Source organism: Epinephelus fuscoguttatus, linkage group LG6 (genome assembly GCF_011397635.1).
Source record: "Epinephelus fuscoguttatus linkage group LG6, E.fuscoguttatus.final_Chr_v1".
Taxonomy (NCBI): Eukaryota; Metazoa; Chordata; class Actinopteri; order Perciformes; family Serranidae; genus Epinephelus; species Epinephelus fuscoguttatus.
In genome coordinates this window covers 45,210,270-45,231,720 of record NC_064757.1, presented here as the reverse complement: position 1 = coordinate 45,231,720, position 21,451 = coordinate 45,210,270, and the positions used below count along the sequence as shown (strand labels likewise).

The 21,451-nt window shown below is 41.0% G+C and overlaps 2 protein-coding genes and 1 long non-coding RNA gene across 5 annotated transcripts in view; 2 read left to right on the top strand and 1 right to left on the bottom strand.

Annotated features, from left to right (window-relative positions):
- The window catches only part of LOC125890729 (protein mono-ADP-ribosyltransferase PARP14-like), a 72,526-nt gene extending 54,784 nt beyond the window's left edge, over window positions 1–17,742 (top strand). Inside the window, 9 exon segments of the mRNA XM_049579507.1 lie at window positions 427–489; window positions 660–845; window positions 9,024–9,227; window positions 9,693–9,811; window positions 10,011–10,246; window positions 10,351–10,625; window positions 13,126–13,265; window positions 16,350–16,524; window positions 17,098–17,742. Of these exon segments, the coding sequence (XP_049435464.1) occupies window positions 427–489; window positions 660–845; window positions 9,024–9,227; window positions 9,693–9,811; window positions 10,011–10,246; window positions 10,351–10,625; window positions 13,126–13,265; window positions 16,350–16,524; window positions 17,098–17,381 (1,682 nt within the window). The 3' untranslated portion in view covers window positions 17,382–17,742.
- The window catches only part of LOC125890731 (golgin subfamily B member 1-like), a 104,404-nt gene that overhangs the window by 55,619 nt on the left and 27,334 nt on the right, over window positions 1–21,451 (top strand). The window lies entirely within an intron of this gene.
- LOC125890751 (uncharacterized) lies at window positions 860–6,704 on the bottom strand. 3 transcript variants are annotated; one of them, XR_007449576.1, is made up of 4 exons: window positions 6,445–6,704; window positions 5,698–6,332; window positions 4,255–4,670; window positions 860–4,139 (listed from the first exon to the last, which is right to left on the bottom strand). It is a non-coding gene; the product is annotated as an uncharacterized LOC125890751 (long non-coding RNA). The 3 variants fall into 3 exon arrangements; XR_007449577.1 differs by having other exon boundaries at window positions 4,255–4,633; XR_007449578.1 differs by having other exon boundaries at window positions 4,255–4,596.

The following is a 21,451-nucleotide window of genomic DNA, read 5'->3' as shown; positions in this document are numbered from 1 at the left end:
GTTTAAATCTAGCCTCAAAACATACCTCTTCTCTAAAGCATTTGTATCCCCCTGACATGATATTTAAATCTCCCACTCTGTTCTTTGTGCCTTGATTTATGTATTTATGTATGCTGCCGCTATGGCTCTGGTTTTTGTGTTATTGTGTTTCTTTTGTATTTTTTTTTTTTTTCATTTTTATTTTTATATGTTCAGCACTTTGGTCAGTGTGAGTTGTTTTTAAATGTGCTTTATAAATAAAGTTGACTTGACTTGACTTGACTTATAAAAATGTTCCATTGTCGGCCGACAGTTTATCGGCACGCTATGTATTGTGCATCTCTAATTTAATTAAACAATAGATTTGTGTTTGTGTTTTGTGGTTCATATATCCTCTCTGACTCACAGCAGAGTCATTTATTGGCCTCTTCTCTTTTAATTTCTCAGGAGTGTCAAAGGCGATCTTAGACAGTGCTGGGTTAACAGTTCAGCTGGAGTGCTCACAGATAGGTACGTAGCTGCAGCTTCACCTTGATTCATCCACTCACTTCATGCTCTTTTCTTCAGCGTCACCTTTCAACCATTCATCCATTACTTTACAAATGATTATTCTCCCCTTGCTGACGATTTGAACCATGCATCCAGCTGTGTTATGAGTATTGTGTGGCTCCTCTCTGTAGTGAGTTCTCCGAATTACCAGCCTAGCCAGTTCATCATGACGTCAGGCGGCCTGCTGCCCAGCAGACACATCATCCACGTTGTTGGCCAGAACGATCCTGCAAAGATTAAGGACATCGTTTACTCTTTGTTGAAGTATTGTGAAGAGAACAAGTTTAAATCGGTCTCCTTCCCAGCGCTTGGAACAGGTCTGCACAAACAGAATCTTTATACTTTACATTACAATCACATTCTGATTATTTAAGCTTTGTTCATTCTTTACTGTGAAAGCTCTCCTCCTGCAGGGACTGACACTCAGTCTGACTTCTCTCAAATGTTTCCTCTTTCGTGTTTCCTCGTTTTTTGTTTGTCATTTCTGTCATTTCACTGGTTCCCTGTGCAGTCAGTCATGTTGATGGGATATACTGTGAAACATTGATTTCTCTGGTGTTATTTACTCATCTGGCTGTTAGAGCAGACAGGTGAGGCATGTGATGTGATGTGATGTGATGTGATGTGATGCGCAGGTACAGTAGGTTCTGTCTGCACAGAGTTTGTGTCACATCCACCATGAGATGTTAAAATTCATCAGCCTTTAACGTCAGCCTCAGCAGACCTGAGCATGTTAGTGGAGCCCAGTTTGATTCAGCAGCTAGGGCTGGACAATTATGGCAAAAATAATAATCAGGATTATTTTGATTGATATTGAAATCACGATTAATAAACACAATTATTCATTGATTTCAAAACTCCACCAAAACTCAACTTTAATTATAACTTAAAAGAACAGCCAGAAATAAATTAGTAACAAGTAAACAAGTAAAAAAAAATAAAAATAATAATAATAATAATAAATTAAAACTAGAACTGCAAGCAGTTATGAACGGGGGCCAAGCCCCCCCGTGCGACTCGGTCCCTGCGTCCCGTGGAGCCCATGGAAGTTGTCCCCGAAGGACGACGGGCTCTGGGCGAGCGCATGTTTATGAATGTGTTATTTAAAATGTGGAAGTTACAGGCAAAACTGCCTTTGCATCCGTTATAGCACCACCTATAGACCGATTTTCGACGAATTTGGCACAAAGCCTCTGGATGACCTCGGGAACGAGTGACTTAAGTTTGATGTTGAAAGCATCTACGTTTAGTGAAATATGAAACAATATGTGTTTTTTAGCTAGCAAAAAAGATTGTTTGGTTGTAACAAGCGCATTTTTTGGAGTGCCAAAATTCTTTTGATAACTTTTCATCAGACACATCTGGAGATTCAATGTGCAAAGTTTCAGGTAGGTGGCACTTAAAATGTAGGAGGAGTTCGAAAAAGTAGGTTTTGGACATGTGGCAAATTAGTAAAGAGAATGTGCAGTAGAAGTGGGCGTGGCCTGTGTCAGAAAACCCACCTCTATTCAGGGAACACATGGATATAATGTTTATGAATGTGTCATTTAAAATGTGTAAGTTACACACAAAAACACGTTTGCATCCGTTATAGCGCCACCTAGTGGAGTACATGTGCAATTTTTGGTACGGAATATCTGTGTCCTATTCTATATGTACCCTTAAAATTTCAAAGCCCTCAGCATAATAGTTTGGCTGAAATTAATGTTTGTTGTTTATCTTGTAATAAGCCATGCCCACATTGACCAGTCATGACCAGCTTCAAGATGTGACCTCAGAATTGGCCCTACATCATACCAACCGAATTTCGTAGAAATCGGTGCAGTCGTTCAAGAGATATAAACTTACCATATTTGTAGCGCCCCCTAGTTGCCAAAATTCGGCAAATTCGGCTCATACCCTCACAGTCTTATGCCAACCAATGATCTCAAATTTGGTGTTAATAGCATTTAGTTTGACCGAGATATCCAACAGTCCAACAGCATTTTTATAGCTAGCTATAGAAGTTTGTTTGTTAATAATTTGCGGATTTTTTGACCGAATAAAATTCTTTTGATAACTTTAGATCAGGTCCAGTAGAAGAGTGTATATGTCAAGTTTCACGCAGATTGGACAAAATCCCAAGGAGAAGTTCGAAAAAGTAGGTTTTCCAGTTTTCGTGATTTTGCGAAAAAACTTCCTAGGCGCAAGTGGGCGTGGCCTATGGCAAAGTGATTCAGCTCTATTCAGGGAAGCTGGGGATACAAGATTTTTGAATGTGCGACATACGGTGTGGGAGCTATAGGCAAAAACGCATTGGCCTAGGTTATAGCGCCCCCTGCAGGCAGATATACATAGTTTTTTGCGTCTGAGGTACGTGCAGGGGTCTGGACCACCCCTCCAAATTGCACCGCCCTCCCTTGCACGGTTTAGCCTGCAGCACCACTTTTACCTACGGAAGAATAAAAATAAAAATCTTTACAAAAACAATAGGGTTCCTAGCACCGCTGGTCCTAGGAAACGTGTCTGCTTGCATACGCGTTCCCTCAGCCCCTCGGGCTTGGCCCCTAATAATAATAGCAATAAAAACAATAAATAAAAATAAATACTAGGGCTGACCCAAGTTTGATAGCACGGGATTCGACTGTGAAAAAAAAATCGAATATTCTGCCTTTTTTCCTTCCCATTTATTGGGGGACCTTGAACGCAACACCATCTCCGACAAGGAAATAGAAAGCCCGACGTGCAATGAATGGAGACCTATTATCCTGCTTGAACACAGACAGCTAAATTCTTTCAACAATGTGACTCAAAATAATGATAAAATAGATTTTATTGATGAAAAATAATATGCTGATGGTGACATGTTCCACCGGTCTGGTGTCAGTGACACATGCTGCTCACCCATCTGTCTGCTTGCGCTGCAGTGCGCTGAGGGTTTTAATTTTTAGTGTTAAATCAGAAGTTACACACTACTTATCAGCAACCAGAAGTGTTTTTTTGTTTGTGAATATTTTTATCTGAATTCTAGGGTTGCAAGAAACTACCTTTTCACCTTAAATTGTAAGTTATTAACTTTTTTGGACTTTTTTTTTCTGCTTCTGTTGCCTTGGGGGGCAGACACGACAGCGTGACAATGACAGATGACTGAAGTTGTCCTACCTTTATTCTCAACCAAAGGCTGCCTTTCTGCCATGTTCTCAATCGCTCGCTCCACATATTATTGATCCACACACATCACACACTTGCTGCTGCTGCACAAGTGCATTCACAGTGCTTTTCCAGCACAGGAACTTACATAAACGCCGCGCCGTGCGGCGCATTAATCGTTTTTCTTCGATTATAATGTTTTCATGATCGTGAGAAGCCAAAATCGAAATCATGATTAAAATTCGATTAATCGTCCAGCCCTATCAGCAGCAGAGTATTGAATATAGACTACTGGAAGTAAAAGGATGGTTAAAATAATACATGCAACACACAAATCTAATATTACTTTACATATGTTGATATAACTTCTATGATATGACATTTTATAACATTCGATACATTGACTTTTTTTTATACGATTTTGGACGACATACTATACTATGACTTTTTTTCATGATTTTGAACGACATGCTATACTATGACTTTTTTTCATGATTTTGGACGACATGCTATACTATGACTTTTTTTCATGATTTTGGACGACATGCTATACTATGACTTTTTTTCATGATTTGGGACGACATACTATACTATGACTTTTTTTTCATGATTTTGGACGACATGCTATACTATGACTTTTTTTCATGATTTTGGACGACATGCTATACTATGACTTTTTTTTCATGATTTGGGACGACATACTATACTATGACTTTTTTTTCATGATTTTGGACGACATACTATACTATGACTTTTTTTCATGATTTTGGACGACATGCTATACTATGACTTTTTTTCATGATTTTGGACCACATGCTATACTATGACTTTTTTTCATGATTTTGGACGACATGCTATACTATGACTTTTTTCATGATTTTGGACGACATGCTATACTATGACTTTTTTCATGATTTTGGACGACATGCTATACTATGACTTTTTTCATGATTTTGGACGACATGCTATACTATGACTTTTTTCATGATTTTGGACGACATGCTATACTATGACTTTTTGACTCTTTTTCATGATTTTGGACGCACATGCTATACTATGACTTTTTCATGATTTATACGTATGCTTGACTTTTTTATGATTTTGGACACATGCTATCATGACTTTTTCAGATTTGACATGCTATACTATGACGTTTTTTATGATTTTGGACAACATGCTATACTATGACTTTTTTCATGATTTCAGACGACATGCTATACTATGACTTTTTTTATGATTTCAGACGACATGCTATACTATGACTTTTTTTTATGATTTTGGACGACATGCTATACTATGACTTTTTGAATAACATATAATTTGATGTTTGTTGTACAAAATAAAAGATTTCATTAGCTGAATTATCAAAACGTTTGCCATCTATTTTTTCAATAAATAGAATCCCATTGTTGCCCACTGACAATCTGTTTATAATGTAAACACTTTCTGCCATGTTCTCAATCGCTCGCTCCACATATTATTGATCCACACACATCACACACTTGCTGCTGCTGCACAAGTGCATTCACAGTGCTTTTCCAGCACAGGAACTTACATAAACGCCGCGCCGTGCGGCGCATTAATCGTTTTTCTTCGATTATAATGTTTTCATGATCGTGAGAAGCCAAAATCGAAATCATGATTAAAATTCGATTAATCGTCCAGCCCTATCAGCAGCAGAGTATTGAATATAGACTACTGGAAGTAACAGGATGGTTAAAATAATACATGCAACACACAAATCTAATATTACTTTACATATGTTGATATAACTTCTATGATATGACATTTTATAACATTCGATACATTGACTTTTTTTTATACGATTTTGGACGACATGCTATACTATGACTTTTTTCATGATTTTGGACGACATGCTATACTATGACTTTTTTCATGATTTTGAACGACATGCTATACTATGACTTTTTTTTCATGATTTTTGACGACATTCTATACTATGACTTTTTTTAATGATTTTGGACGACATTCTATACTATGACTTTTTTCATGATTTTGAACGACATTCTATACTATGACTTTTTTTAATGATTTTGGACGACATGCTATACTATGACTTTTTTTAATGATTTTGGACGACATTCTATGCCATGACTTTTTTCATGATTTTGGACGACATTCTATGCTATGACTTTTTTAATGATTTTGGACGACATTCTATACTATGACTTTTTTCATGATTTTGGACGACATGCTATACTATGACTTTTTTTTCATGATTTTGGACGACATGCTATACTATGACTTTTTTCATGATTTTGGACGACATTCTATACTATGACTTTTTTTTATGATTTTGGACGACATGCTATACTATGACTTTTTTCATGATTTTGGACGACATTCTATACTATGACTTTTTTCATGATTTTTGACGACATTCTATACTATGACTTTTTTTCATGATTTTTGACGACATTCTATACTATGACTTTTTTCATGATTTTGGACGACATTCTATACTATGACTTTTTTCATGATTTTGGACGACATGCTATACTATGACTTTTTTTATGATTTTGGACGACATGCTATACTATGACTTTTTTCATGATTTTGGACGACATGCTATACTATGACTTTTTTCATGATTTTTGACGACATTCTATACTGTGACTTTTTTTCATGATTTTTGACGACATTCTATACTATGACTTTTTTCATGATTTTGGGCGACATGCTATACTATGACTTTTTTTATGATTTCAGACGACATGCTATACTATGACTTTTTTTATGATTTTGGACGACATGCTATACTATGACTTTTTTTCATGATTTTTGACGACATGCTATACTATGACTTTTTTCATGATTTTGGGCGACATGCTATACTATGACTTTTTTTATGATTTCAGACGACATGCTATACTATGACTTTTTTTATGATTTCAGACGACATGCTATACTATGACTTTTTTTATGATTTTGGACGACATGCTATACTATGACTTTTTTCATGATTTCAGACGACATGCTATACTATGACTTTTTTCATGATTTTTGACGACATTCTATACTATGACTTTTTTTCATGATTTTGGACGACATTCTATACTATGACTTTTTTCATGATTTTGGACGACATGCTATACTATGACTTTTTTCATGATTTTGGGCGACATGCTATACTATGACTTTTTTTATGATTTCAGACGACATGCTATACTATGACTTTTTTCATGATTTTGGACGACATGCTATACTATGACTTTTTTCATGATTTCAGACGACATGCTATACTATGACTTTTTTTATGATTTCAGATGACATGCTATACTATGACTTTTTTTTATGATTTTGGACGACATTATATGCTATGACTTTTTTTATGATTTTGGACGACATGCTATACTATGACTTTTTTTTATGATTTTGGACGACATGCTATACTATGACTTTTTGAATAACATATAATTTGATGTTTGTTGTACAAAATAAAAGATTTCATTAGCTGAATTATCAAAACGTTTGCCATCTATTTTTTCAATAAATAGAATCCCATTGTTGCCCACTGACAATCTGTTTATAATGTAGTGTTGTCCTTTTATTAAACAACATATAATGTAATTCATAACACATAAGGTGTACAGTAGAATCTTTTTTGACATGAACTTGTGTTATGACATGACATAAACATGTAGTTAATGAATACAACAAGGAAAAAGTCTGACATCGGTGACTTCTTCATGATGGAGTTTTCAGCCCCCTGAAAGCCATGACATCAAGTAAAATACAAAATACTACACAAACATTACATACAGAAAGCCATTTCAAACATGAATCTTCCTTCTTTTAATTGTTACAGATTTTGTGTGAAAAAATATGAGGATTGTGAGTCTGTAACCAAACTGACTAACTTTACTGTACTGTACTGTGACTTTTTTGGTAATATATGCTTTGACAATTTTAACATTCTATGCCATGACATTTTTTAACATACTTTGTTATGACTTTTATGAACGTACTATACGATGAACTTTTTTTTTTTATCATATTAACATGATTTTAATTACATATTACACTATGAATTTTTTTTTTTAAGTACTAGACCATAACTTTATTTCATGGTTTTGGACGACATACGACTTTTTATAATACATAATATGCTTTGCCATTTTAACATACTTTACTGTGACATTTTTTATAATTTACTGTACTATGACATTTTTCAACTTACTATATTATGACATTTTTATAACATTCTGTACTATAACACGCTGTCTTTCTTTAAACTTACTTTGCCTTTTAAACATACTAACATAGTATATATTATTTATAACATTTATAACATTATATACTATATTATATTAAGAGTTTTTTTAATGACATTCTACACTATGAATTTGTACATGACTTTTGTATGGCATACTTTCTTTACAGCTCACACTTTGAGAAACTTTAGACTGTTAGCCTGCAGTGTTCATCATCAACTTTCACAGACTATGTGCCAATCCTTTCGTCCATCATCATCATCAATTACTGCCTACCAACTTTCCATCTCTCACTTCACTCACTGGTGCACCAATAACTTTCTGGAACTGAACGTGGTCAAAACATAAGAAATGGTCATCTGCACTTCACACACACCCCCCTCTGGACTGGTCCCCACCTCCATCCATAACCAAACAGTTGAACGGGTCAGCCACTTCAAATACCTCGGACTCACTATCGACAATAATCAACACATCACCGACATTCACAAAAGGTCCCAGCAGAGACTCCATGTCATCCGCAAGCTCCGTGCCCTCTCTGTTGCCCCCCACCTTCTGTCACTACTGTACACCAGTATCATTCAACCCATCCTTCTGTACTGTTCCCCCTGTTAACATGCTGTCCACCACTAACAGGAACAAACTAACAAAAATAACACACACCGCATCCAAAATCATCAACCATCCCACACCCAACCTCACAGAGCTCAACCACCGAGCTGTCACACATCTCGCACGAACAATAACTAATGCCTCGGATCACCCTCTCAACCCACACTTCACACTGCTGCCGTCTGGGCGCAGATACAGGACCCTGAGATGGAGACGGGCACGCTTCAACAAGAGCTTTGTCCCGTCTGCCATCTCTGCACTCAATAACCTGGTATGGACCCAACCCTCCTGAGTGTGATATATGTGTCGGTTGTTCAATGTCTGGTGGTGTTTGTGTATTGTGTGTGTAGTCATATGTTGTTCAATGTTTGGTGGTGTTTGTTGGCGATGTTTTGTGTATCCAAATGTGACAGATTGTGAAAACAAATTTCCCCATGGGACAATAAAGGCTATATATCAATCTATCTATCCATCTATCATCATCATCATCATCATCATCATCACGGGTCTTCCATTTAGGTCAGGGAGGAGCCAACCCGTCAGCGGTGGCGGATGCCATGGTGGATGCGGTGGTGGACTTTGTGAGGAAGAAGCACCCGAGGTTTGTTCACAGCGTGAAGATCCTGATCTTCCAGACGGTCATGATGACGGAGTTTCACAAGAGCATGAAGAAGAGAGAGGGAGAGGAGGTGGCGGAGACGAGCATCTTGACAAAGTTCAAAGGTATGAAGTGGACTCCATCTGCTCTGGATATGTGATTAACACTGTCAACAATCTCATGTTTAGACTCAAACCAACATGTTAAGTGGGATTTGTATCTGTGCGGCAGACCCTACACACATGGTGTGTGTGTTCATGGTAATGAAACATCATATCACCCAGTGCAACAGCCACTCATTAATGTGTTATTAAAAGATTTTGGACGTTCATGGAGCTCGATGGCACAGAGGGAGAAGATATGTCAGGCTTTGACACACACACACACACACACACACACACACACACACACACACAAGACCAGGTTCTGTCTCTGGATCCAAATTACTCTTTAACTTATTGACTGAGAACGATACAGAATCTCATCGTCCTGTAACTGACTCCAGTAAAAACACTGCACACGTTGATACAAACATGTCTTGCACACTGCTGTAACACAACACACTTTTCTTTTTTTAAATGTTGTTTCAGACAGCGTCACTTCTTTCTTCATGGGACTTGGGGAGGAGCGTCCCAGTGCCGACCCTCTGGTTCTGGAGGGAGAGGAGTTTGAGCCCACAGTGTTTCAGCTGTGTGCCGACAACAAAAAGGTGGACATGATACTATTCACTTTACCTTTCAGCTCTTTGCTTTGAAAGTGTCTCTTGATTCTAGACATCAGTGAGTCAGTCGGTCAGTCATACGAGAGAACCTCACAGAGCGCTGAGAGCGGTTCAGGATAACAATCTGAAAATGTTCTTGCATGCTTGTTTGTAACCAAACTCCACGACTGTTACCCCACCACTGTAGGCTGTGACTCAGGCCAAGAGAAGGATTGAGGAGCTGATTGTGGCCGAGCAGGCGGAGAGAACCATCAAAGACCAGTACATCAGTAAGCTGTCACAGGCCGACATGGACCAGCTGAAGGCCCTGCAGAGGAAACTGACGGTGAGCATCCGTCTGGACCGAGGGCTGGAGGACCAGGGGCCCAACATCCACCTGGAGGGTCTGACCAGAGACGTCTACACCGCTGAGTCCGAAGTCAGGTCAGTAAATCTGTTCATGGAGGAGAAAAAATCTGTCAAAGCTCCGGTCCCAGAGTACCAAACATTACAATATTCCTTTAAGTGTGTTTTTTTCTAACCATCAGGGACATCATTCGGAAGGTGGAGAGGTCGGAGAACTTAAAGAGCAAGGCGTTGCTGCTGAGCGGACTGGTAGAATGGCAGTTTGAGAGCCGCAGCGGGGTGATGGTGCCCTTCGACATTTACACCAACCTCACCCTGGAGGAGGCTCTGGAGAAGAAGGAAGAACGTGTGAAGATCAAGATCAACAATGAGGCATACCACGCTAAAGTAACACTTAGAAAAGCAGTGTCAGCGAACGGGCGTAAAGAGGTGGAGCTGCTGAGGAAAGAGGTTAAAGGTGAGTTTGTTTTCATAGTTCTCATTTAAACATAAAACATATTCTCATGTACAGACGTGCACATGGAGAGGCTGATTTCTGTCTGAAAAGGACGGGGAGCGACTGTCAGGTGGCTAAACCTTTGGTTCTTTTGGAGAAAGACTCTCTGTGGGGCAGACATGGGGGAAAGTCACACATGTGCAAGTCACAAGCAAGTCTCAAGTCTTTACCTTCAAGTCTCAAGCAAGTCCCAAGTTAGTTGTGGTGAGAATCAAGCAAGTCAAGACTCTCTGTGGGGGAGTTGTCAGTTCTTAGATTCATAGCAATGTGGACGATTCAGCATCGATTCACAAATGTCAGTTATCAACTGGGGCTGTACCCGACTCAGAATTATGTCAGTTGAAACCAACCTGATCTCACAGAAATACGTGAAATGACCACGACCTTTTAACACCGCATTCCGTGGTGGCAGCACGTAATGAGTTAAAATTATGTGCCGTTACCACGGAAACAATGCCAATGTAAAGTCAATTAGGATCCATTGTCGTGGTGGACTCACTATTCAATAGTACGTTGTAATGGCATACTACCTCTGGTTAAATAATATAGTACTCAGTGTTCCCATAAAAGATTAGTGTCTGCAGCTGCAGGCGGATACAGACTGGTTTAAAGGTTCAGGTTTGGAGGCGTTTGGGCTGTAAGGCTAGAGGGAGAAGGGACCTGGACAAGAGCTACGCTGTGTGCAAGTAAATTAATTTGTTAATTTAATTATAGAGTATACAGTATGCTCTGTTATAAAAGTAGCAGTGGGGAAATTAAATCATGGAAAGAAAAAAAAATGTTGATGCACTGATAACAGTTTTATCATCGTATTGTTGACCTCTGAATCGTTATCGAATCGTGAGCTGCAGGTGATGCTCACTGCTACATGTAATCTAATCGACCCTTTTAGGGCTGACGTCACGGTGTCATCATGTTATCAGCTGGAGGTGCAGCTGCCTCTCCCCCACAGGGCTGTAGGCTCCATAGGAGTGTTAAAATGTGTTTGTCTTGTTGTGTTATTGGGAGCCAGAATAGAAGGAGTCATGGCTCAAAACCAGCCGCCACTGCCCGTCAACAAAAACAAAGACAACTATGGTTAAAGCAGCACTTTAACACTGGCCCAGGTAACAAACAGTGCTATAAAGCTACATTCTCTGAACATTCTCAAATATTACTGAAGCACACATTTATTTATATGTGAATTCTGCCAGCTTAGCCAGCTAGCTAGCTAGTCCCCCCCCCGGTGATTCAATGAACAAACGAACTAACTAACGACACTAAACAGGATACAAACTCAATAATACAACGTTTATGTCTTTATTTACAGTGTGTGTGTGTGTGTGTGTGTGTGTGTGTGTGTGTGTGTGTGTGTACTGTACGAACAGTGAAAATGAGCTATATGAGGAACTCTGGACGGCACCCTGTCAAAAAACCCCACTCGCTACTATCCGTATGGGACTGAGCTCAAGATGCACCGATGCCGGGGTATATTTCCAAAGCGCTGTCAATCACAAAGAGGTTTAGCCTTTTAGACAATTTCTCCAATCATCATGCAGACACCGAGCGTCCTCTCCTGCCCACCGCTCCATTAGGTCCCAGAGAAGCTGAGCCTCCCTGGAAGTGACAATGTTGTCACATTTATCCAATGAGCGTCTCGCTTTGCTGCATGAATAAAACCTGCTCAGAGCTGTCTCATAGGAATGCAGGGAAGCTCTGCGTATGACAGGGAGGTCACGTTTGAAAGCTGTGATAAACAGCTGACGTTTGAACATCATCGTCGTGATGTTAAACGCATCCCAGCGCACGTTTAATGCAGTGTGAATTCTTATTTTAATGTAAATTCAGTAGTGCATATTTGACCATTTCTTCTATGAAATTTTAGGGGAAGTTCAGCCTCTCTTGGTGTCTCAGAGCAATCGCCACTGATTCAGACAGCGCTCCCAATTTATGAACGCTCCAGTTTGTGTCAGAGTGTGCTCCCACACTCAGAATGAGTATTTCTGAACGCACCACTCGCATCATCTCCTTCGTCTAAAACAAGACAACAGAACTTAGCGCTAGCTAATGTCTGTGGAGAACTGTTTTGCCTCAAGCTAAGCCCCACCCACCAAACTTCATACCATTTACTAACAGTAAAGGGTCTATTGGTTGAGTTCAGTTTCAAAGTCAACATTCAGATGATCACTTTACAACACTACAGCTTCAGCTGGTTGGCCTTTATCAGAACAGTAAAAAATGTTCTCTCCATTTTAATATTAAAATTGAAACTTTACACTGAGCTAAAAAAGATAAAACCAGACACGAGGCTCTTCACACAGAAAAAACTCAGGGATCCACTTTACAGGACGGAGCTTTTCCTCTCTTTGAAACGATAGTTTGCATCCAGAGTGACGGTCCAGTCTAAACAGGAACAAAAACTATGAGATGCAGTTTGTGCCACACCGTGTCTTACCTTGAAATACTCTTGTTCTCGTTCCAGATGACGCCGCTCTGCCGTCACACTGGGATGACATGAAAGGCAACCTCCTCAAACTGTTCCCTCTGACTGCGGGATCTAAGGAATATAACGATGTGGAGACAGAGCTGAAAAAGACCGGTCTCTCTGCAAACATCATCAGCGTATGTTCAGTTTCTGATCATCACTACTGACGTACTGGAGTTAATGATATTTTTATTCCCTAAAAATAATTACTGCATCCTCTGGGACCAACACACAGTTTCCTTTACAGTATGTTTTGGTTCATTGTCCTGCTGGAAGGTCCACCTGGGTCTCACCCTCACTGTCTTGGTGGATAGCAACAGATTTTTAGGTACATGGCTCCATCATCTTCCCTTGGATCATTTGGATTCTGTTGGTGCCATGAGAAGAGGAACAGCTTCATACCTTGATGCTTTCACCTCATGACTTCACTGTAGGTGTGGGATTTTTAAATGTGATGCAAATTTTACATCACATATTTTGTGTTGACTCACATCATACGCCTATGCAATTACTGAATCAATTAAAAAACTTCTGCTGGTATGCCCTCAAAACATACGTCCCCGGAGGATCTCAATGCTGATTGGCTATTGTGATGCGAATCTGTTGCTGAAGTTCAGATGTTTTAACTCTTGCGAAAAAGTATATGATGTGATATTGCGCTACTTGCTTAACCTCCAAACAAAGTCCGTCAAAGTGTTGCCAAAGAGCTTGTCTGAAGTTTTCTAGATAACATTTGTAGAAGCCTTTAGAGTACTGGAAGAATGTAGTGTGATCAGACGAGACACCATGACAGGCGGAGAAATTACTATTCATTAATTTTCCATAACCACTTATCCTGGTTGCGGGGGGCTGGAGCCTATCCCAGCTGACACTGGGCGAGAGGCAGGGTTCACCCTGGACAGGTCACCAGACTATCACAGGGCTGACACATAGAGACAGACAAACATTCACACTCACATTCACACCTACGGACAATTTAGAGTCACCAATTAACCTGCATGTCTTTGGACTGTGGGAGGAAGCTGGAGCACCTGGAGGAAACCCACGCTGACACGGGGAGAACATGCAAAGTCTGCACAGAAGGGCTAACCATGCTAACCACTGCATACCGTGCCAAAATCACTATACATAACCCTAATGTTGTGTTCACACCGGGCGTGAATCACATAATGGTTACGTACGTGGACATTGAAGGCTGACTCTTGTCTTTCTTTACATGGCAAGCCTTCATCATGTGCCTCTTAAGTGCCGAGGTCCCCGTCTTTTTGCTGTCACATACCCGAAGCCGACACACATGTTGTCGTCGCAGTAGTTGGTTCCATAGCCTAGGTCTATTATGAGGAACCTGACCCGTCTGAGCCCGAGGATAGTGGCGGGAATTTACGGCCTGAACTGGGTCGGGTTTGGGCTCAAGCTCTAGTCTGAAGCAGGAAAAAGCCAATGACCGATTAATCTGCCAATAACACCAGGCCCGACTGTACGCTGGCACACCTGAGTGCTTGAACCTTTTCATGGCTGCTCGGGCCCCAAAGCATGGAATTGGTGTGTGGCACTTTGGTGGTTTTAGGAGGAGCTTTAGGAGGATTAAACTGTGCAACTGATATTGATCAAAGGGTAGTTACATGGCTGGATTGTTAGATTATCAGATATTAATTTCACACGCATTGATGGTGGCTTGCTTCTTAATTCTAGCCAAATTACACTGCACATGCTTATCTAATGCACACATTAAAACTTGTATTTACATGTGGGTTGCTCCATGCAAAAGCCTTACGGCCGTACTCATGAGACAAGTGGAGGGTTACAGATGTCGGCCACTGTTGGAGCCCCGTTCTGTTATTAACAGTAGTTTATATAAAGTCCTATCAGTGCCAATTAATCTGCCAAACCGATGAATCGGTCAACCTCTAATTCAGATCCTCTGTGAATGTATGACGCCAAGAACATACTGGCAGAAGTTCATTCATCAATTCAGTGATTTCATGCACGAATGACGCGAGTCAACACAAAATATTCTTGCATTCAAACTCGCGCAAGTAACGTGACAACAAAAATTTTCATCGCTACAGAACATAAAAATCCCACACTTACAGTGAAGTCTGGAGGTGGAAGCATCAAGGTATGAGCTGTTCCTCTTCTCATGGCCAGCAGAATCCAAATGATCAAAGGGAAGATGAATGGAGCCATGTACCAATCAGAATCAGAATCAGAATCAGAAATACTTTATTGATCCCCGAGGGGAAATTATTTATGTTACAGGTGCTCCTTGCAAGAGGGGAAAGATACGTGAAAATATAAGAAATTTAAACAATAGTATTTACAAATATATAGTTAAATAACAGGAATTATTAACAAACATAAATGTAAATAAATATATATATATAAATATACATATATATATTGTAAACATGAACAAGATTATTTACACAAACAGAGTATATACAGTCAGGGTGAATGGGGTTATTGCACAAGTTAAATTAAATTATTGCAGTGTGTGAAAAAGTCTCAGGGCCACTCAGAGGGAGGAGTTGTACAGTTTGATGGCCACAGGCAGGAATGATTTCCTGTGGCGCTCAGTGGTACATCTTGGTGGAATGAGTCTCCCACTGAAAGTACTCTTGTGCCTGACCAGCACATGGTGGAGTGGGTGTGAGACATTGTCCAAGATAGTTCGTAGCTTAGACAGCATCCTCCTCTCTGACACCACCATCAGAGAGTCAGAGACGGTGAGGGTGAGACACAGGCGGACCTTCCAGCAGGACAATGCACCAAAACACACTGTAAAGGAGACTGTTGGGTTGTTTGAATGGCTCAGTCAGTCACTAGACTTTAATTTCATTGTACATGTGATGATGACAAATAAACAATATTCTATTCTATTCTAGACCTACACCTGAATATTTGTGGAAGGAGCTTAAAAAACACTGTGTTGCCCTGCCCAAAATATATAATTTAATAATTACATTAATATACTGAACATGCGGGCAGTTCTGGATGATACATTAGCAAATATTTTAAACTGGTAACCCAGGTGCACTTGAGCTGCCCTCTTGCTCTGTCCCTCTTGTCGCTCCACAGGAAACACTAAACTGAACAACAAAAGCAAACAGATGTTTTTTTACCACGTGGAAACTAGTCGGTCCCATTTAGAAATCAAACACTGCAAATCTAAAGACACCAGTGAGGATGAATAATGTGCTGTGTCGTGACTGTGTTGGCAGATTGAACGGGTCCAAAATACGACACTGTGGCAGAGCTACCAGCTGATGAAGAAACAATTGGAGGTGAAGAACAAACATACCAACAATGAAAGGAAGCTGTTCCACGGCACCAGAGCCAACTCCATCGATCTCATCAACAAACAAGGCTTCAACCGCAGCTACGCAGGAGCACATGGTAACCAGCGCAAACAATGGATTTCTGATCAAAGCCCCAAATGATGTGATGAAATGTATCCATACAGTTTGTCTCTTAGGGTGTTTCACACCTGCCCTGTTTGGTTCAATCTAACGCCAGTTGATTGCCCCCTCCGTGCCGTTCGTTAGGGAAGGTCACATTTATCTTGCAAGTGTACTCTTCTTCGATGTTTTGTTTACTTCCTGGATTTTTCCCACATAGAAATTCTGACCAATCAAGAGCAGCTTTCTCACACAAGGCATTTGATCTGGTCCTCTTGTAAATGCTGCCATGAGAACACGAACCAACTCTAGGCAATTATACAACTTTGGAACAACATGAGTCCCTGATTCAGACCAGAGGAGACACTCTAGGGCTGACAGCAGCCTCAGTGAAATGGCAGTTTGTCTGTAGCTAACAATCTTCTGTCCTAATGAAAAATTCTATGTAAACAATGTATTCAAGTTTCACAGTGGACCAACGGTGGAGCTGTGTTCTTCTTAATAAATGAACAAAAGCTGTGATGTGTTTAGTCAGTAATAAAATCTGTACTTCCTCTGTTTCGTCCTTTAGGTGCGATGATAGGCAATGGCTCTTACTTTGCTGTGAACCCGGTCTACTCGGCACAAGGGTACGCCAAACCTGACGCCAGAGGCCACAAGCGCATGTACCTGGCCAGGGTCCTGGTTGGAGACTTCACCAATGGACGAAGCGGCTTGATCTCTCCACCCTCCAAAAACTCTGGGAATGCTGCAGACCTGTATGACAGTGTTGCAGATAACAGTTCCAATCCAACCATGTTTGTGGTCTTCAATGACATCCAGGCATACCCAGAGTACCTGATCACATTTACATGATTGATGCTACGATCACATTGTGTAACTGCTTCTATTAACCTCGTTCTGTTGTTGTTAAAATTCAGTCTGCAAAAACAATTTCAATTAATTATATGACATTAACTAACACTGCATATTTCCTAGAGGCGTGTTTCCATTTTCTTGACTTGAACAGTCGCCGCATGATTAAATAAAAAGAAAGCACTGTTTTTGAGTATAAGATTAAAGTTAGCTAGAAAATGAAAAAAAAAAGATTAAAGCATGATTATTATATTTTAAAGGTGTCATTTTCCTTCATCTGACATTCGTCACTTTGTATCCTTTGTTATGGGATGTAATCTAAAAACTGTTTATTAAAGAAACATTGCAACACTTTCAGAAATTGTCTCATCAGCTGATTTGTTTTTATAGTCCTTTCAGATTTTAAGATTGCTGACCAGGATCTTGAGGCGCAGCTGAGGGCCGAGTGTGGGGACCTCAGAATTACATCTCTACTTTTCACAGACGATGTGGTTCTGTTGGCTTCATCACACTGTGACCCTCAGCATGACCTGGGGTGGTTTGCAGCTGAGTGTGAAGCAGTTGGGATGAGAGTCAGCACCTCCAAATCTGAGGCCATGGTTCTCTGCCAGAAACCGGTGGATTGCCCTCTCCGGGTTGGGGGAGAGTTACTGCCTCAAGCAAGGGAGTATCTCAGGGTCTTGTTCATGAGTGAGGGTAGAATGGAGCATGGGATGGATGGGTGGTTTGGTGCGCCTTCTGCAGTGATGCGGGCGCTACTTCAGTCCATCGTGGTGAAGGCAAAGCTTCCAATTTACTGGTCCCAACCCTCACCTATGGTCATGAGCTCTGGGTCGTGACTGAAAGAGTGAGATCACAGATACAAGCGGCCGAAATGAGTTTCCTCTGTAGGGTGTCTGGGCTCTGCCTTAGAGTTAGGGGGGAGGAGCTGGGACATCCGGAGGGAGCTTGGAGTGGAACCGCTGCTCCTTCGCGTCAAAAGGGGTCAGTTGAGGTGGTTCAACATCGGATCAGGATCCTCCTTGGCACCTCCTGCTGGAGGTGTTTCGGGCACGTCCCACTGGTAGGAGGCTGCAGGGTCCTCCAGGAGGAGCTGGAGGAAGGAGCTGTGGAGAGGGATGACTGGAATACTTTGCTTGTCCTAGTGCCTCCGAGACCAGACCCCAGATAAGCGGATGAAAATGGATGGATGTATATTAGTAATGACAAATTTCTAAACATGCAAATTATTATAGTAAAAGTAGCAATGATTTTCATGTCACTTTTGTAAAAGGAAATATTTTAATCAAATATCTGACCGAAGAGCATGACATGAGGTTTTATTGCACTTTCTTTTAGAAACAAACATAGTTGTTGTCAACTAGAATAATCTTGGAGTTATACTGCCTTTGGCTGACTTCACTCTGCCACGTTTGTGTGTGTGTGTGTGTGTGTGTGTGTGTGTGTGTGTGTGTGTGTGTGTGTGTGGCCCGCAGGCTGCCAACTGAACAGGCCTGCTGTAGGGCATAAGAAGCACCTTGAAGTCTTATCTCAAACGGATAGATAGCCAAATGAAGGGAAGCTGAAAGGTGGTGTGAAAAATTCTAATGCAAATTCAAAGCAGACGTCTAACAGGAGGCTGTTTGACTATAGAAATGTGAACACAGAAAAGGACAAAGACACATGGGGGTGGAGAGCAGGACACTCATGTCAAAAAACAGGACAAACTGAAATACAGTACAGAAATAAAGACAGAGGTATTAAAACACATTCAGGTCTCAGCACGGGCAGTCAGAGCTGCAGGGAAATACAAACAGCTGCTTCACACTGAGCCAACCAAGGCTGCAGCACTACACAGTCAGATGACGTGTCGAACACACAGAATCTTCAGATATAAACTGTTACTGCAGCTCAGAGCCAGACGTACAAACATATGAGGATGGATCTGACACAAAGAATGTGTCATCTGAGCCAAATGAGGAGCGATAACGTGTTTGAGGAAGTTTCTGATGAGGAACAAAGGTGCAAAAGGGGCTCAACAACTTCTGCTTTGTGGAAATAGATGCTGTGACTGTTGACAGAAAAGTGCAAATACGGCAGGACAACTACATTCAGCATAGTTGCTCTTCCTGAGGTTTCTACCGTTTTTTTTGTTCCCTGTTAAAGGGTTTTTTGGGGAGTTTTTCCTGATCAGCTGTGAGGGTCATAAGGACAGAGGGATGTCGTATGCTGTAAAGCCCTGTGAGGCAAACTGTGATTTGTGATATTGGGCTTTATAAATAAAACTGATTGATTGATTGATTGATTGATGATATACAGCACATACATATGGACCCTTAATGAGCTGTGGATCAGATGTCATCACTCTCTGTGTGACACAGAAGAAAACCTGCGGTCTGTTAAATAAATTGCGTCTTTCTGTCCAGACAGAGCGGCACTAGACCCTTTTACTGTAAAGTAAAAGGCTTAGCTGGATTGTTTTATGGTGGGTTAGTGGTGTGTTCAGAAACATTCATTGTGAGTGTGGGAGCGCACTCTGACACAAACTAGAGTGTTGATAAATTGGGAGCGCTGTCTGAATGTAGCGTTGGGTTATCCAGAGCAGCGCACTCTCAGAGTGGCAGAGCGCACTCTGGACACTCTGTCTGTGGAGACGGAGCAGCAGAGCGCCAAGCGGAGTGAATGTGTGATTAACTTAACCGTTGGTTCATTCATGTAGAAATATAACGCTGCTTTCTTCCACCAACAGGGCTCTCATTTTAGTGTAGAGCGTCAGACTGACGTTACCACCGCACCATGTCAGGTCACTCACTCTCCGGGACCGCCAGTGTTACTTGAATAAGTAAACACTGACCAAGGGGACCAGACTGGCCGACCCGTATGCTCTCACTCAGTGGATGGATGATGTCACAGGAAGCCAATCTTACAAAGGAGGACCACACTTGTTTGTTTTGCTATGGAAGCTAACGTTAGCTAATGTGCTAAAAAGTTAGCGTTGCAGAGAAATCCAATCTTCCTCTTAATCCCTCCCCAGTTTCTGATGAGGTGGACATGATAACCCTTAATACACATAACCTTATTCATCCCTACAACAGGAAATACTTTTTCCCTAACCTGATATGAAGTGTGCGCTGCACATGTGAGCATTTTTGATGATGGCCTCCGTCCAGTCCTTTGGTCTTATCACATTTAACCATAGTTGTCTTTGCTTTTGTTGACGGGCAGTGGCGGCTGGTTTTGAGCCATGACTCCTTCTATTCTGGCTCCCAATAACACAACAAGACAAACACATTTTAACACTCCTATGGAGCCTACAGCCCTGTGGGGGAGAGGCAGCTGCACCTCCAGCTAACATGATGACACCGTGACGTCGGCCCTCAAAGGGTCTATGGGGACCTATTACATACAGGCAAAAAGCCATAAAAAATAATCTTTACACAGAAAAAAAAAAAATCTACTTTATTATTCTTGACATTCTGACTATTTACTTCTTTTATAAACATTTACTTTTACTTTTATTACTTAAGTACTGGGTGATAAAGACAAAAACGAATATCTCAGTATTTTCAGGCTGAACAGCGATACACGATATCATAAGTTCAGCTGCAAGTCAAAGCCACATTTCAGATGTCCCAAGCGTTTTTATAAAAACAGACTGTGACCAAAATAAAATGCAAAGACAAGGATTTTAATCACTTGTTTGAAAATGTACAGCTGCACATGGTGGTGTGCCTGAAACGGGATCCTGATCAGATGCCTGAACTACCTCAACTGGTCCCTTTCGACACAAAGGAGCAGCGGCTCTACTCCGAGCTCCTCCCCTATCTATAAGGCTGAGCCCAGGCCCCCTACAGAGGAAACTCATTTCGACTGCTTGTATCCACGATCTCATAGATGAGGGTTGGGACGTAGATGGACCAGGAAATCGAAAGCTTCGCCATGAAGGTCTGGCGTTGTGCCTGCATCACAGCAGAGGCAGCACCAAACCTCCAATCCATCTTACGCTCCATTCTACCCTCACTCATGAACAAGCTCCAGGGGGGCGGGGCCCTGGGCGTGATGATCCCTGGCGTCGCAGACCATGTTGGGGG